At 43.1% G+C, this 17,138-nt stretch overlaps 2 protein-coding genes across 3 annotated transcripts in view; one reads left to right on the forward strand and one right to left on the reverse strand.

Moving 5' to 3' along the window:
* Positions 1-7,683, reverse strand: part of ppp1r10 (protein phosphatase 1, regulatory subunit 10) — a 37,047-nt gene extending 29,364 nt beyond the window's left edge. Inside the window, exon 1 of one of the 2 annotated variants that reach the window (XM_068009650.1) lies at positions 7,296-7,683. The gene's annotated coding sequence lies outside the window, so the exon portion shown is untranslated. Of the gene's footprint in view, positions 1-6,610; positions 6,944-7,295 lie in introns of those variants that run through there. The other variant, XM_068009651.1, reaches the window with a different exon arrangement.
* A 659-nt stretch (positions 7,684-8,342) lies between these two features.
* Positions 8,343-17,138, forward strand: part of mrps18b (mitochondrial ribosomal protein S18B) — a 38,015-nt gene continuing 29,219 nt past the window's right edge. The window contains exon 1 of the mRNA XM_068009654.1: positions 8,343-8,720. Within this exon, the coding sequence (XP_067865755.1) occupies positions 8,652-8,720 (69 nt within the window). The 5' untranslated portion in view covers positions 8,343-8,651. The remainder of the gene's footprint in view (positions 8,721-17,138) is intronic.

Consider the following 17,138-nt stretch of genomic DNA (forward strand, 5'->3'; position numbering starts at 1 on the left):
ACTTACTGGGCCTAAATTAGGTGGCTACAATAAACTGAAGCTCTCACAGCTCAAACTGGTCAGAAAAGCATTATAAAAACAAGGGAATGCAGTCCTTCTAGGACAGTGCTGTGTGGTTAGGCTTGATGTGTATGTTATCAGCTTACTGCCAAGTACAATGAGCTGTACATTGCCTTATATATGGCAGCTTTTTTTCCTGATCTCCTACCCTAACCACTTCTACTTGGCTATTTCAGTTACATACAACCATTTATGGCATTTTGGAGGCATAGCACCCAGGTCAACCATTATTCATGAAACACCACCTTAATTTACCTCCTACTCCCTCAAAAGTACAACATCCCCCTCAAGAACAAATTCTTGAACAGCATGTTGAACAGTTTCTTCCAGGATACAGGTGTGCACATATTGTGCCCCAACCCATCCCGCCTCAACTACTTTTAATGCTGCAAATTTAGGTGCTTTGGCCAAGATTCCATTCAGAAGCTACTGGCCTTCACTCAAATTATGGTTGCCAGGTGTCTAACAAAATACAAGTTTCAATAAAATAAAAAAGTTGGCAGCTAGGCTAAATAAAACAATTGTAATTATTGCCGCTGCAAGCTTCCTGCAAAGTTATAGAAAACTTTACTTTGGCTAGTTTGTGGGTGGCTGCAGTTGGAAGTTTAAAAAGTCACAATAGCAAAGAACTGTGAACGCATTTTGCATCAGAAGGCACTCATATGTTGCCACTATGTAACAATAGCTTCAAGCAGGACTTGTGTAACATTGCTCTTACAATCAAGGTTTCCAGTTATGGGTGAAGTGCCCTTTGGTTAGAAGGCAGTTTTGATTTTTTCTTTAAGAACATGATAAAAATGCACCAAATTCAAACTGGAAAATTGTTGGTGCTGGTAAAGTCTGCACTATAATCAGTTCAAATATATTGCGTGAATATGAAGGTGCTTACTAGACAGCTGGAGCATGATCAAAATACTTCTGCTTTGCTGATTTAATGATTGGAAAGGAAGCAAGCTTAGACAGCAAAGGGGGCATCCCTTACAAATGGGAACTCTTGTGTCCACTCCCAAGGAAGCCCCAACTTGGCGAATCAGAACAGCTAGCCATAGTGTAGATTAACCATAGAAACTGCCGCAATGAAGGCTGTTTAAACCTACAGTTAGTACTCTTACAAGGTCAGCTCCTGTTAAGTGCACTGAAATTCAGCTTTTGCTTCTATTCATGTGGAACAGAAAATTGTCAAGTGTCAAAAAGCTCTGGCACTGAGGAAGATGGTCAAGATTTTTCTCTTTCCTCCCCCTCCCCCACCCCACACAAGTGCTCCTGGATTCACCCATGGGCAAAGGTATATTGAGAGCCAGGTGGGGAGAATGTTTTAAACAAGTGGTTGAGTGCAATTATTAAAAGTAGTTATCTTCTCAGCTAAAAAGCTGTGAAAAGCTACCAAGTGAATGCAATGGAGTGGCATGGCCTATCACACTGCCACAGCCCAAGCAGTCTGATTTCAGGCTCTGCAGTTGTCCTGGCTCCCTGCAGACTGTCGTAGATCTTGGTGACTCTTCTTGCCCATGCAGACCAGTAAAGAGCGAGAACATATAGCAAGGGAATAGAGGCAAAAGTGTGACTGTCTGCAATTCAGCATCAGCTACCAGCTGAGTATGGAGTCAGTTGTGCAGATTTTCAGCTGCCTGCTCAGCAAAAGATCCAGTCTGGGAGACTACAAAAAGGGGGAGGAAAAAAGATAATTAAAAATTTTGAAATGTTGAAGCTTCTGGTTGCATCATGCCCATTGAGGGGAAGTTGGTGCACAAATTTGAAAAGTGTTATGAATATTGATCCATAATGATGAATCATCAACATCTGCAAGTTAAAAATCTGCCCATGGCATGAGGTAAATGCTAAAATCATTGAAGAATGACACTTCATAGGCAGCTTTGGAGGCACTGCATTGCTAAATTTGATTAGAACTGCATCATGTACAAGTCATCAACTCAAATATTGTAGTGCAGGTCAGAGAGCAGCAACTCTTGTTCAGTTCAAATACCCCTACTGTTACAAATTCTAATGTCTGCTGAGAGAAGCTCTGCCCTTTTGCTTACAAAAATCTCAAATGCCCAACCACTAATTTAAAATCAGCCTGCTTTCTCAACATGCAGTAAGTTTATAAAGTGCTCTGATACTCGGACATCTGATCATTTTATAAAATGTTACAGCAAGTGTGCAGCCCATACCCCTCCCCAAAGGAGCCAGGTAGCTTGGCTTGTATTCCAGATTCATTGTGACCCAGGCATGAGACCTTTAGCTTACACTGCCTTAGCATTTGCAATGGGAAGCTACTTAAATTAAGTGTACAAAAGTCAAGCTTCATGCCTCAGTGCCCTGAATGAAATAACTTGTAGCTGTAAATACTCCCTAGAGGGAGCAACACCTATTCTACTGGTCCTCGTGCAGATATTGGAAATGTTCAAAAATTGCATTCTTCACAATACCTTGACTGCTACACCACCTAAAGACCACATTAATTGACTTTAACAGTAATGGAAAGCATGGTCAATATTTTCTATTAAATGAATTTAGAATATTTGGAGCCTTGCTGCTTGAAGTTTTGAAACTCAGTGCTGAAAGCCACTGCAGCAGCTTCCCACCCTGCAATAAGCTGCTCAATTTTATCTTTCAGCTTCCAGAAAATACTGTTCTGTACCTACAATCATTCTAACAAGCAAAAGATAACACTGGGAATAGGATGAATTTCAAAATGAGTCCCTAATGGAGATAGGAGCATGGGGATGCAAAGCTTATAAGATGCTTAACTGGAAATGGCAACATTCTTGACAACTAGTGGCAACTGTGCAGATTTATTTGAAATGTAGTTGGAGTTACTGGTATGTATATTTGAAACAATGAATTGTGGAAGTGCCTAATCTATTCTGTACTATGAACAGTTCCAAAGTGCTTAATGTTTAACTTACAGGTTGAATTGTATGGTACTGATCGAAAAATCACCCAAGTACCAGCCTCACCTTTGTGGATCTTGAGTGCCATATTTTTGAAGTCAGCAAGATTTGTTGCCATTAATTTTGTGCATCACATTACAACAGATTGAGACCTTGGTGTTCAGAAAAGGGCAGAGTATGAATCTTTCCAAAACTTGAAATCCATAAAACTCAAACCTGGATAAGCCAGTTTTTAAAAATAGCCTGTCTAGAGGAAAAGGGTCAGAAATAACCTACAGAATGCAGGTTTATTTTGGGCACTCCTGGCACAGTAAACAGGTCTGGCCACTGTACTGAGACCTACTACATTAGCCAACTAATTTTAATACTTTTGAGATTACTTTTACCCCATGAAAGTAGTTCAGGTACAATTCTACTTTAAATGTAAACACAAGCTTGCAGAATGATTCCCATTATAATGCTAAATTCACTGTCCTTTCCACAGCCACAGATTAATTGCACTAATCCAGTGCACAGATGGTAAGAAATGGTTGTTTTGTGTTAAGGACATGCATCTTTCCAAAGTTACAAGCACCAGTACTGGGAGGTTCAGCTTCATCTGTAGTTATCTACTAGTGTAGTTATTGCAAATGGAGCATAAACTAACATGCTGCTAAATCTTAATTAGGTAGAATAGCTAAAAACATTAACCAAATTAAAAAACCACAATTTGTGCCATGGCTCAATGAATTATTTACAAGAATGTTAAAAACGTGTGTCTATAAAACCCATTCCTCATTTTTATACATTCTCACTAAAATGGAGAAAAAGTTACCCTCCTGTTAATTGCCTAAAGCTTCCAATGAAAAATTGCTACCTGGCAACCTGAAACAGCAGGCTTAAGGGAATAGATTGCATTGAACAAAGCAATCCAAGTGAAAAGCCTTATAACCTGCTGCAGCCATAAAGCCACAAGCTTTACAGTCCAAATTACATTAGTAACTTATTTCAGGCTGACCCAATTGGTGTTTAAAGTTCTGTTTTAGAACCTACAGTACAAACCCAAGGGATTAACCCCATAATTATCACTGCTCATGCTGAGCAGGGCATTTAGGTTATCCCAAAGCTGGCTAGTTATCTGCTGTAACCTGTTTGGGCAGTTGCTCCAGTGCACATTGTTTCAAGTCTTCCCAGTGAAACTGATGCCAAACATGCACCAGTTTTAATGGCGATTTAGTAAATAATTGAACAGGATTTATTTGGAGCAAACCAGAGCAATTAGGTTAGTAGATACAATTCTCATTCATGCTATTGCAGTTAGAGCTGGTATTGGTAAATTGATTTGAGTTCAGGCAAGGTGGTGGGCTGCAGGTTTTGCAAATGGTTAATTCATGAGTTACTGTTCATATATGGACAAATGCTTGTGCTCAAATGGCTACATGGGTCACATGCCACCTACCTTTGATTTTAATCACAGAATGTGCTGTAGTGCTCAAATTATATTGCATTCATTATCCTAACAGTATTAAACTCTGGCTCCACGGAGCATAGGCCCCAAAATCCTTCAGAATGAGTATTGCAGAAACACTGCTCAGGGACCAGTTTATGATTTCAGCATCATGTTCACTGAAAATCAAGCACTGGTTTCTAACATACTGCAGAGATCAGGTATAGCAGCCAGTGCAGCAAGAGACCAATTTATATATGGTTGCATACATTTTTCATCCCATACCCAATAAGTAAAATGCATTTACATCAGTACAGTGGAATCCTACATGTATACAAAAAGGTGAAATCATTTAGGTTACCAGAGATCTTCACAAATGCAAATTATCACTGAACATGTTACCACTGGGCCAGACTGAAGGGGAACAAGGCCATGGTTAATTTATTCAACTAAATATGGATGGTGTATGTGTAGAGCTTAAGACGCAAGATACCGAGGCCGTCTCAGTTGCATGTTAGTCTCAAAAGGTCTTACCTCCAAACAACGCACTAAATGCTGCGCTCTTGACCTACCTCCCTTTATATAAAGCATTAGCACGGCTGGATTGCTACTTTACCCAGAGCTAATACTGGCTGCGAATACCATCTTCGCATTAGAAATCATAACTCTTTACTGCCCTTCCAACTGAATCTGCTGTACCCCTGACCACTTTCAGAATCAAGTGAAATAGGGGCGGGGGAAGGGAGCAGAGGAAATTTGCCCCACGGCCAGGGGGCACTGGCGTCATTCCTTTATACGCTATGGGGAAAGAAAAAGAGTCCGAGTTAAAAAGTGAACTGAATGTCGGTTAACCGTGTAGATTTTACATCGCAAATGTCGGCACGTTGGCGGTGAGCCCAGGGCTTTAACCCCTTTCAGATCAATTTTGAATATAAAGCCTTCATCCCAAAGTAATTTACAATTGCTACCAAAAAACTCAGTCGCTACTCAAGATGTTGAGAAATAGATCGTTATTAAAAAGCAATGTTTTAAAAAGTTACTACGAATTTGAAATTCTTTAATTACTCCCTAAATTATTCTACCGCCATATGAAAGACGTGTCGACCAATGGATACTTCAGGCATGAAAATTGACCGTGAAACAAGTTCTTGTGTAGTTCACTGGAACAATGTCGACAAGCCTCTTTTGCATGCATGTATCAAATATTTCACCATGGATTTTTTGCAGAATGGCAAACATTACACTCGTTCAAGACAGCAATGAAGTCGTGAAATGCAATTAAGGTCAGAAAGGTTTGCTTACCAGTTTGCATGTGGCTGTCCCTGTGATGAGTTTTTAAAGTGCAGGATGTTTTAGCTTCACCTCCCCCTATTCATCAGCCCTATTGTGCTGGGAAACTAAACAGTACAAAAGCGTGCAAGGCATGGGCACTTAACTCCTATATGAAAAGTTAACGCTTTCCATATGAAGATGCTCGCTGTAAAGAATTATGCACCTATTATGGAAGACAGTGATCATTAAGTTATGGCCTGCAATCCATTTACCTACGGCCCAGTGGTAACATGGTTACAGGTACTTTTTCTATGACAAATTCATAAATCAATTCGATTAAACAAGGAGTTGATTGACACCTTTAAAGAAAAACACCACTCTTCCCCCGCATCCAATATGGATTAACTGTTTAAACTCAAGGTATCTTTTAGGAAAGCACTGTTTAAATTCAAACAGTAACGGATTCATTTTTCAAATAAAAGATAAACCCATTTCAAAAAAAAACTCTTTTCTCCCCCGCCCTAACAAATGAGATATCAATCAAGCCCTTTAAAGCATATAATTTACTGGACATTACAATAGATTCAAGATTCCTTGAAGATCGGGGGGGGGAAAAAGGAAGAAAGACAAATTATTTTTTTTTCCTCCAACACTTGACCACAGCATCTGATCTCCACATGGGTGGAAAAGGGGACAAACAAGTTTCCAAGTCCTGGATTTTTTTTTTGGGGGAGGGGGGGGGGGGGGAAAGAGGGAAAAGAGAAAATTTAAACAAAAATCGAACTCCAGATGGCTGGAAACTGCTTGCATTTTTCTTGAGGGGGCGGTTTACTGGGCAAGAGGGGTTTTTGTTTTGAACCAAAAAAAAGCTTTTGCATCCCCTCTCTTCCAATGGAGCCCATTTTGAGAGGTTGGATTGGGTAGTGGGGGGAGGGGTTAGGGCTGAAGGTTACGTCACCTCGGTCGAGTCAGCGCTGATGTCATCCAGCCTCGCTCTGGCTCTGTCCTTGTGGCGTTTCCAGTGAAGGAAGAAAAAGGAAAACGGTTTCTCTGTACAAACAGGCGGCGGACAGAGCTTGTAGCAGCAGCCACCGCCGCCATTTTAAACCCAAGACACCCGCCATCTTAGGGAGGCACCCAAATGGAGAGAGAGAGAGAAAACACTTTAAAACAAGCCTGCTGCAAACCTGCCCTTCGCTGCTTTTTTTTTTTTGGCCCTCTTTCCTGGGAGAATTATTGCCAGCAATCTTTATTTACAGATTGCGAACTTTTTTCTCCGAAAAATTCGCTTCTTTTAATATAAACCTTAAATTTTTTTCCGGTCTCACACACCAGAGAACCCTCCTCCCCCCCCCCACCCCAAAAAAGAGCTTTTATTACCACTGTCTCCTTTTTTTAAAAAAAACTCTTTAAAAACACAACTTTCCCGTGTGTGTGAGCTCATGGGTTTAATAAGTTTTACTCTACCCACCCTTCTGCTTGCTCGACCAGAACGGAAATGTAACATTTCTTCCCCCATCACACCCCCCCCCCGCCTTTCCACGCTTAAAAAGCTTTTTCTTTTAATATTCAGAGATTAATTTCATTGCCCTCCCCGCCGCAAGTCATTTTTTTTTCTTTTTTTGCCAAAAAGCGGAACTTACTATCAAACTCTCCTTCAGCGCCTCGAGCTTTTTTATGTGCAAACACAACACAATGTTGACAATTTTTTTGTTAAAGAGATTTTCATGACTTATTTTTGTAAATTCGTTTTTTTTTTCTAAAAATGGAGCTTATGGGTAAAGTATATTTTCGGTTTTTTTTGCTGATCTTTCTCCTTTCGCAAGAGCTGCAAATTTCTCTTTTGAAAAAAAATAAAAGAGCAAACAGAAATCAAGTGTCCCAAGTTGATCAAAGCCACATGAAAAGGAATTTTTTTTTTGGAGGTGCGGCTGTTTTTTTTTTGTTATCCTCACACACACACACAGACAAGAGACACGAGACTTCTTGCCGTCGTCTTCGACAAAAAAACCTGGAGGAAGAAAAAAAAAAGAACAGGATTAAGTAACCAAACATCAACTTTTATTTCTAATAATTAAGCCCACACAAAAAAAATACTCTTTAATTTTTTTAAAGAAAAAAAAACCTTTCAAGGCAAACCTTCCCCCTGCTCACATACCTTAAACCAAACGCTGGAATGGCGCTATTGCCTGCGTCTTTGCTTTTATACTCAGGATGCGGACGTCACAGTGGGGCGGGGAATCACGTGGGGCAGGCCGTTAGCATTTGAACCTGATTGGTTACTTGGCAACTTCACCAACTATTTTCGATCAATTTTTTTTAGACGCCGACATCTGTTTCTTTATTTTTTCAGCACAGTACTCACAGATAAACCATTGGCAGACTCGGAAAAACAGCGCTTGTGATTTTTCTATTTTTTTTAAATGTTGTTATGTAACGGCAGGTGACGTCAGAATGAGTTGCAGATATTTTCAGTTGGCGCAGGCGCAGTGAAGCCGGCCAATAAATCTGGCCAATTTATATTTTAATGTCACTTTTCTCGCTTTCTTCCTTAGGTTCGAGAAATTGTGTGTATTTTAATTTGTGAATCAAAGGAAGGGGCAGGAGGGGAAGCAATCAATAAAATACTTGCTCAGAAGAACAGTCGTTAAATACACGTCACGTGATGTTAGCACAGTGTGGCTAAAAAACAATACCTATTAGGAGCCTACCAACATGAAGTACAAGCAATACTATTTTTGACATTGAGAGGTTATTTTTGCAAGTTTTGTCCTTTTTTAAACTTTTTCCCCCTTTAAAGAAAATTTGGAACGTGTGACGTCATTGCGAAGCTTGTGCGGATTTAATCCAGATTTTTAAAAAACTTTTTTTTAAAAAGTGGGGTTTTTGATGATCAAATACTAAATAATTTTGAAAGCATACTTTATCATCAAGTAATGTTATTTTAAGAAAAAAAAAGCTGGAATCACCGTGACCTTTCACCCGCTGGGCACAACAAGATGGCGGCGCTGGTGAGCCGCTTGAGAGCTCAGCTCAGGATAGCGGCTGTAGTGTATAGGGGTTTACTGGTAAGATTCTTGTGCTGTTTATGAATAAGAGTACTTTACTTTTAAGTAGTGGTTAAGAACTTTTCATTTAATAAAGAGGATATGACTATTATATTGAGAAGAAAGCCTTTTACAGACAGTGATTTGGGTTAGTTTATTATAAATTCAACGTTTGTTCCGTTCTCTAACTCGCAATATCACTGGGCATCTATCTTGGCTATTTGTGGTGAAGTTGTAATCCAGTCAGGTTCTGAAGAGGAAAGAGTTTGTATCTACGGATAACCAACTTAGTGAGTTAAAGTCAGGCTGTTACGATTGCCAGGTGTTCCAAGGTGCTACACAGCTAATGGGCTACGTTTTAATATGTATTCGCTGTTGAAATGTAGGGAAATCTAACAGTTATGGGTAACGAGGTCTCAAACAGCAACGAGATACATAATCGGATAGTCTGCAATTAGTGATGTTGGTTGAAGATATTTATTATATATTTGCCTGGGCACCAGGGAGAACTTCCATGTTCTTTGACTAGTTTTGTGGAGTCCTTAATTGTTCTCCTGTGAGTGTAAAGTGTTAAATCTGAAAGCTGGTAACTCCAACATTGATGCATTTTCTCCGTACTGCACGGAAGTACTGATTATGTACTCCAGTCTTCAAAATAGGACTTGAACCTATGATTTTCTTTAAACACTGCCACCTTGTCAAAAGCTTTGTGAAAGTACAAAGTCCGTGGGAGCCATCTTTGTCCACCACCCTCGTTGTCTCATCCTCACACTTGATTTCTTCAATGTTCTCCTTGTAAGCCTTCACTTTCCAACATGTGCAAAGCTGTCCCAAGCAGCTTGCTGACTTGTGCTGGCTCTTTATCCTCCAGCAACTTGAACTTTTTTTTAAAGCAGTCCTTGTCTTCAAATCCATCCACAGCTTCGCCCCAACCTATCTCTGCGGCCAAATGACTCGTTCCCATCTGCACCTGCTCCACCTTCGGTAGAACCATCAGCACTACTGTCCAGGACTACTTCTGTTTTACCTCTCAGTCTCTTCCCTTCTGTCCAGAAAGCCAGTTGGTGAAGGATGATACTGGAGCCAATCTTTATTCCGTTTTCTACTTATTTACAGACTGAAATGTTACAAGTATACACCTCCTAGTGCAACCCCACACACTGTTTCAGTAAGTGTCTCTTTATATGTGCTCTTGTAAAACCCTAATTAATGCCCTCCACCTACATGTCATTAAACACAATTAATATGCAGTTAACACTTCTTTCAAAATCTCCAACTCTATCACAATGGTCTGACCCTTGTATTATCTTTCCTTTTATATTTTCCCCTTGCTTTCCCACCACCCCACCTTGTAAAATAGTATGGAACCTCTTCTACCTGAAAGGCACTATATAAATGTTGATTTTTGCTGCTGAATGAGGGGCTTTATACTAAGGAACATGGGGCTTTTAACTGCTGCTTGGGCTGGGGGAGATGGGGAGAGACCACTATTCATTGTGGGGGTGAAAAATAGCAGAGTATTTTGATTTATGGAGGGGGTTTTGGTCTTTCTGTGCAGTGTGGATAAGCTGTGCCTCCATTAGTAACTCTTACCAGTAGACAGGCTGGGAGTGAGCAGATGATATTTGAAGAAGTAAAAGGGAAGCTGGGTCAACACTTTGCACAATAAGGATTATCCTCCACCATTGAAATCTTAATAATGGCCTCGTGTGTACTCTGTGAAGTGTCAGGGACAGCAGCTGTATTGACAGATTTCCACTGTGCGAGTATGAGAAAAAACAACAAACCTGAGCCTTTAACAACCTTGGGACATCCCCAAAGTGCTTCGGAGTACACACTTGTAATGTAAGAAACTTGGCAGCCTGTTTGCAAACGGCAATGTGATGACCAGATAATCTGCTTGGGTGTTGGCTGAGGGATAAATGTTGGCTAGGACGTGGAGAAGAACTTCCCTTGCTCTTCAAATGCCCACCTGAATTGGCAAACGGAGCCTTGATTTATCGGCAACTCCCAACGATGTAGCACTTGCTGTCTGCTGCACTGAAGTATCAGCTTGGATTGTGTACTCAGGTCTTGGGGTGAGACTTGAACTCTGATCTTTGGACTCTGAGGCGACCCACTGAACCACGGCTGACATTTTGTCTGTGATCTATAATGTGTGATTTTTGTCCTGTGCACAGGCAGGTAGTGTATGTTTGAACGATATTTTCTAGTTGTGATCCATGTTCTTGTAAATAGGTAGTTTGCCAGTGTTCTGTGATGCCTTTCATCTTGCATGTGGACACCAACCAAGGCAAATGGAGGAGATAGTCCTAACCAATTGCGCTTAAAGATGTTGGGTTTTAATGTACTATTCAGAAACTGAACTGGAGTGGCCATATAAATACCGTGGTTAAAAGAGCAGGTCGGAGGCTAGGAATCCTGCGGCGAGTAACTCGACTCCTGTCCACCATCTACAAGGCACAAGTCAGGAGTGTGATGGAATACTCCCCGCTTGCCTGGATGGGCGCAGCTCCAACAACGCTCAAGAAGCTCGACACCATCCAGGATAAAGTAACCCACTTTATTGGCACCCCATCCAAAAAAATTTCAGTCCCTCCATCACCAACATACAGTGGTAGTAGTGTGTACTGTCTACAAGATGCACTGCAGCAATGCACCAAGGCTTCTTAAACAGCACTTCCAAACCCATGACCTCTACCACCTAGATGGACAAGGGCAGCAAATGCATGGGAACACCACCACCTGCAGGTTCCCCTCCAAGCCACATGCCATCCTGACTTGGAACTATATCACTGTTCCTTCACTGTCACTGGTTCAAAATCCTGGAACTCCCTTCCTAACAGCACTGTGGGTGTACCTACACCACATGGACTGCAGTGGTTGAAGAAGGCAGCTCACCACCAGCTTCTCAAGGGCAATTGGAGATGGGCAATAAATGCTGGCCTAGCCAGTGGCGCACACATCACATGAATGAATTTAAAAAAAAAAATTAACTGGTCTTTGGGTTAGCTCATCGCATCTGGGGTGGTGCCTTCAGCTGCCCCAGGCTCTGGAATTCCTTCGCTAAACCCCTCTATCTCGTTTTTCTCCTTTTTTTTAAGAAGTTTCTTACAACCCCCATCTTTGATCAAGCTTTTGATCACCTGTCCTAATATCTCTAGATGTGGCTCAGGATCAAATTTTGTTTGCTAATGCTCTTGTGAAGTGTTTTGGGACATTTTACTATGAAAAAAGCACTGTATAAATGCAAGTTGATGGTGTTTAATACAATTGGGGAGGGAGTGGGGAGAACAGAGTGGAAATTCTGCCTCCTTACTGACCCTTGACTGGGTTGGTTTTGTTGGTGAACCAATTATTCTTCCTGCTCACTTAGCTGCAGTCCAATTGCTTGACCCTGTTTCGGTCACACTTCTGGTATTTGAGTTTGTGGAAATGTAAACCTGGCAAGAAGTCGTTGTCCTACCAGAGTCAATCTGGGTGAGTTGGCAGCATGTTTACCTCTTGAGTTAGGCGGTGGGTTTCAGTACCACACCAGGGCTTGAGTGCTGTCCACTGTAACGCTAAATCATTGAGTGGTACAGCTCGGAGAGGGGCCATTTTCTCATCAAATCTGCACTGTGCTGCTGATCTTCTCTGCACAAGCCACCGAGTGTAATCCTCTTTTTTTTTTTTTTTTCTTCTGCATACCCTTCAATATGCCTCTTATTTTCAAGTAGCTATATAATTCCCTTTTTCAAATACTTTATCTGCTACTTCCAACAACCGTCGGTGGCTCAGGTTTTCAGATTCCATCCACCCTCTCTGTCAGCTGTGGCTCCGTGGATAGCCACTGTCTCTCTACTCGAGTCAAAAGGTGTAGGTTCAGGCCTCATTCCAGGGACCTGAGCACAAAATCTAGACTGATGCCCCCAGTGCAGTGCTGAGGAAGTGCTGCACTGTCGGAGGTGCTGTTTTTCTAATGCGACGTAGAACTGCGGCCCTATCTTTCCCCCTCAGGTGGATGTAAAAGCTCCCATGGCTCTATATCAGAGAAAAGCTAGGGGAGCTATCCCTGGTGTAATAAAAGCAAAATACTGCAGTTGCTGGAAATCTCAAACAAAAAGTGCTGGAAATTCTCTAGTCTGGCAGCATCTGTGGAGAGAGAAGCAAAGTTAACATTTCAGGTCTGTGACCTTTCATCAGAACTGGCAAAGGTTAGAAAAGAATTCGGTTTTAAGGAAGTGAAGGGGTGGGGGAAGAAAACAAAGGGGAAGGTGTTTGATAGGGCAGGAGAGATTAAATAACAAAGCTGTCCTGGGACAAAGGCAAAGAGGTGTGTTCATGCTTGTTTTAGTTTTTTTTTAGTTTTAGAGATACAGCACTGAAACAGGCCCTTCGGCCCACCGAGTCTGTGCTGACCATCAACCACCCATTTATACTAATCCTACACTAATCCCATATTCCTACCACATCCCTACTTGTCCCTATATTTCCCTACCACCTACCTATACTAGGGGCAATTTATAATGGCCAATTTACCTATCAACCTGCAAGTCTTTGGCTTGTGGGAGGAAACCGGAGCACCCGGAGGAAACCCACGCAGACACAGGGAGAACTTGCAAACTCCACACAGGCAGTACCTGGAATCGAACCCGGGTCGCTGGAGCTGTGAGGCTGCGGTGCTAACCACTACGCCACTGTGCCGCCCTTGTGGTGAAAGACAAAGCATTAGTCCAGAGAGAGTGTTAATAGCGGAATAATGAGCAGCTCTGACTACATGAAAAGCAGGCACATGGGTGAAAGTAAAATATAAAAAAGGCCAGTCATGCTCTGAAGTTATTGAACTCAATGTTCAGTCTGCAAGGCTGCAGAGTGCCTAATCGAAAGATCAGGTGCTGCTCCTCGAGCTTCTGTTGATGTTCACTGGAACAATGGAGCAGGCCAAAGACAGAAATGTTGGCATGAGAGCAGGGGGGAGTGTTGAAATGGCAAGTAACCAGAAGATCGGGGTCATGTTTTCGGACTGAGCGGAGGTGTTCAGCAAAGCGGTCACCCAGTCTGCGTTTGGTCACCCCAGAGGCGACCTCATTGTGAGCAGCAAATACAGTATACTAAATTGAAACAGGTACAAGTAAATCGCTGCCTTACCTGAAAGAAGTGTTTAGGGCCTTGGATAGTGAGGAGAGAGGAGGTAAAAAGGGCAGGTATTAGACCTGCTGCGATTGCATGGGAAGGGGATGAGGTGTCGGGGGTAATGGAGGAGTGGACCAGGGTGTCACGGAGGAAATGGTCCCTTCAGAATGCTGACTGGAGGGGAAGATGCTTTTGGTGGTGGCATCACACTGGATGTGTCGGAAATGGCAGAGGATGATCCTCTGGACGTGGAGGCAGGTGGGGTGGAAAGTTAGAGGGGGAATCCTGTTGTGGTTCTGGGAGGGAGGGAAAGGTGTGAGGGCAGAAGTGCGGGAAATGGGCCCTGTCAACCACAATGGGGTGAAATCCTTGGTTGAGGAAAAAGGAAGACCTATCCGAGGCGCTGTTGTGGAAGGTTGCATCATCAGAGCAGATGCGTCGGAGATGGAGTAACTGGGAGAATGGAATGGAGTCCTTACGGGAGGCAGGGTGTGAAGAAGTATAGTTGAGGTAGCTGTGGGAGTCAGTGGGCTTATTTTTTTTCATTCATGGGATATGGGCGCACTGGCTAGGCCAGCACTTATTGCCCATCCCTAATTGCCCTTGAGAAGGTGGTGGTGAGCTGCCTTCTTGAACAGCTGCAGTCCATGTGAGGTAGGTATACCCACAGTGCTGTTAGGGAGTTGCAGAAATTTGACTCGGTGACAGTGAAGGAACGGCGATATAGTTCCAAGTCAGGATGATGACTTGGGGGACTTGCAGATGGTGGTGGTCCCATGCATTTGCTGCCCTTGTCCTTCTAGTTGGTGGAGGTCGTGGGTTTGGAAGGTACTGTCTAAGGAGCCTTGGTGTGTTGCTGCAGTGCATTTTGTAGATGGTACATACTGCTGCCACTGTGCATCGGTAGTGGAGAGAATATTTGTGGATGGGGTGCAATCAAGTGGCCTCTTTGTCCTGGATGGTGCTTCTTGAGTGTTGTTGGAGCTGCACCCATCCAGGCAAGTGAGGAGTATTCCATCACACTTCTGACTTGTGCCTTGTAGATGGTGGACAGGCTTTGGGGAGTCAGGAGGTGAGTTACTCGCCGCAGGATTCCTAGCCTCTGTCCTGCTCTTGTAGCCACAGTATTTATATGGCTACTCCAGTTCAGTTTCTGGTCAATGGTAACCCCGAGGATGTTGATAGTGGAGGATTCAGTGATCGTAATGCCATTGAATGTCAAGGGAGATGGTTAGATTCTCTTCGTAGGAGATGGTCATTGTTTGGCACTTGTGTGGCGCGAATGTTACTTGCCACTTATCAGCCCAAGCCTGGACATTGTCCAGGTCTTGCTGCATTTCTACATGGACTGCTTCAGTATCTGGAGGGAGGTGGTAGCATAGTGGTATTGTCACTGGAGTAGTAACCCAGAGACCCAGGGTATTGCTCTGGGGACATGGGTTCAAATCTCACCACAGCAGAAGGTGGAATTTGAATTCAATTAATAAATCATGGAATTAAAAAGCTCGTCTAATGGCCATGAAACCATTGTCGATTGTTGTAAAAACCTATCTGGTTCACTAATGTCCTTTAGGGAAGGAAATCTGCTGTCCTTACCTGGTCTGGCCTACATGTGATTCCAGACCCACAGCAATGTGGTTGACTCTTGCATGCCCTCTGAATTGGCCTAGCGAGCCATTCAGGGCAATTGGGGATGGGCAATAAATGCTGGCATAGCCAGTGACGAATATAAGAAAAAAAAAATCTGAATATTAGTGGATAGCCTATCCCCAGAGATGGAGACAGAGAAGTTAAGGAAGGGAAGGAAAGGGTTGGAAATGAACCATGTAAAAGTGAGAGAAGGGTGGAACTTGGAAGCAAAGTTGATAAAGTTTACCAGTTCGGGGCGGGAGCAGGAAACTGCACCGATACAGTCATCAATGTACTGGAAAAAGAGTTGGGGAGGGGGCCTGAGTAGGACTGGAACAAGGAATGTTCAATGTATCCCACAAAAAGACAGGCATAACTAGGACCCATGTGGGTACCCATAGCAACACCTTTTACTTGAAGGAAGTGAGTGGAGTTGAAGGAGAAGTTGTTCCTTGTGAGAACAAGTTCAGCCAGGCGGAGGAGGGTGGTGGTGGATGGGGACTGGTTGAGCCTCTGTTCAAGGAAGAAGCGGAGATTCCTCAGACCGTGGGTGGGGGGTGGAGGTGTAGAGAGCAGTCCCTGGTGTTCTGGCCAATATTTATCCCCTTAACACCTTAAAAAAAAAGAGATAATCTAGTCATGATCACACTGCTGTTTGTGGCACCTTGCTGTGTACAAATTGGCTGCTGTGTTTTCCACATTCTTTTTTGGCCTCCTTGTCTCGAGAGACAATGGGTAAGCACCTGGAGGTGGTCGGTTGTTTGTGAAGCAGCGCCTGCAGTGGCTATAAAGGCCAAATCTAGAGTGACAGACTCTTCCACAGGCACTACAGATAAAATTGGTTGTCGGGGCTGTTACACAGTTGGCTCTCTCCTTGCACTTCTGTCTTTTTTCCTACCAACTGCTAAGTCTCTTCGACTCGCCACTCTTTAGCCCTGCCTTTATGGCTGCCCGTCAGCTCTGGCGATCACTGGCAACTGACTCCCACGACTTGTGGTCAATGTCACAGGATTTCATGTCGCGTTTGCAGACGTCTTTTTAAAGCGGAGACATGTTCGGCTGGTGGGTCTGATACCAGTGATGAGCTCGCTATAAAATGCATCCTTGGGTATCCTGCCATCTTCCATGCGGCTCACATGGCCCAGCCATCTCAAGCGCTGCTGGCTCAGTAGGGTGTATATGCTGGGGATGTTGGCTGCTTTGAAGACTTCTGCATTGGAGGTATGGTCCTGCCACCTGATAAAAAAAAACAAAGAACAAAGAAAATTACAGCACAGGAACAAGCCCTTCGGCCCTCCAAGCCTGCGCCGATCCAGATCCTCTACCTAAACATGTCGCCTATTTTCTAAGGGTCTGTATCTCTTTGCTTCCTGCCCATTCATGTATCTATCTAGATACATCTTAAAAGACGCTATCGTGTTCGCATCTACCACCTCCGCTGGCAACGCGTTCCAGGCACCCACCACACTCTGTGTAAAGAACTTTCCATGCATATCCCCCCTAAACTTTTCCCCTCTCACTTTGAACTCGTGACCCCTAGTATTTGAATCCCCCACTCTGGGAAAAGCTTCTTGCTATCCACCCTGTCTATACCTCTCATGATTTTGTACACCTCAATCAGGTCCCCCCTCAACCTCCGCCTTTCTAATGAAAATAATCCTAATCTACTCAACCTCTCTTCATAGCTAGCGCCCT

This window comes from Heterodontus francisci, chromosome 29, assembly GCF_036365525.1.
Source record: "Heterodontus francisci isolate sHetFra1 chromosome 29, sHetFra1.hap1, whole genome shotgun sequence".
Taxonomy (NCBI): Eukaryota; Metazoa; Chordata; class Chondrichthyes; order Heterodontiformes; family Heterodontidae; genus Heterodontus; species Heterodontus francisci.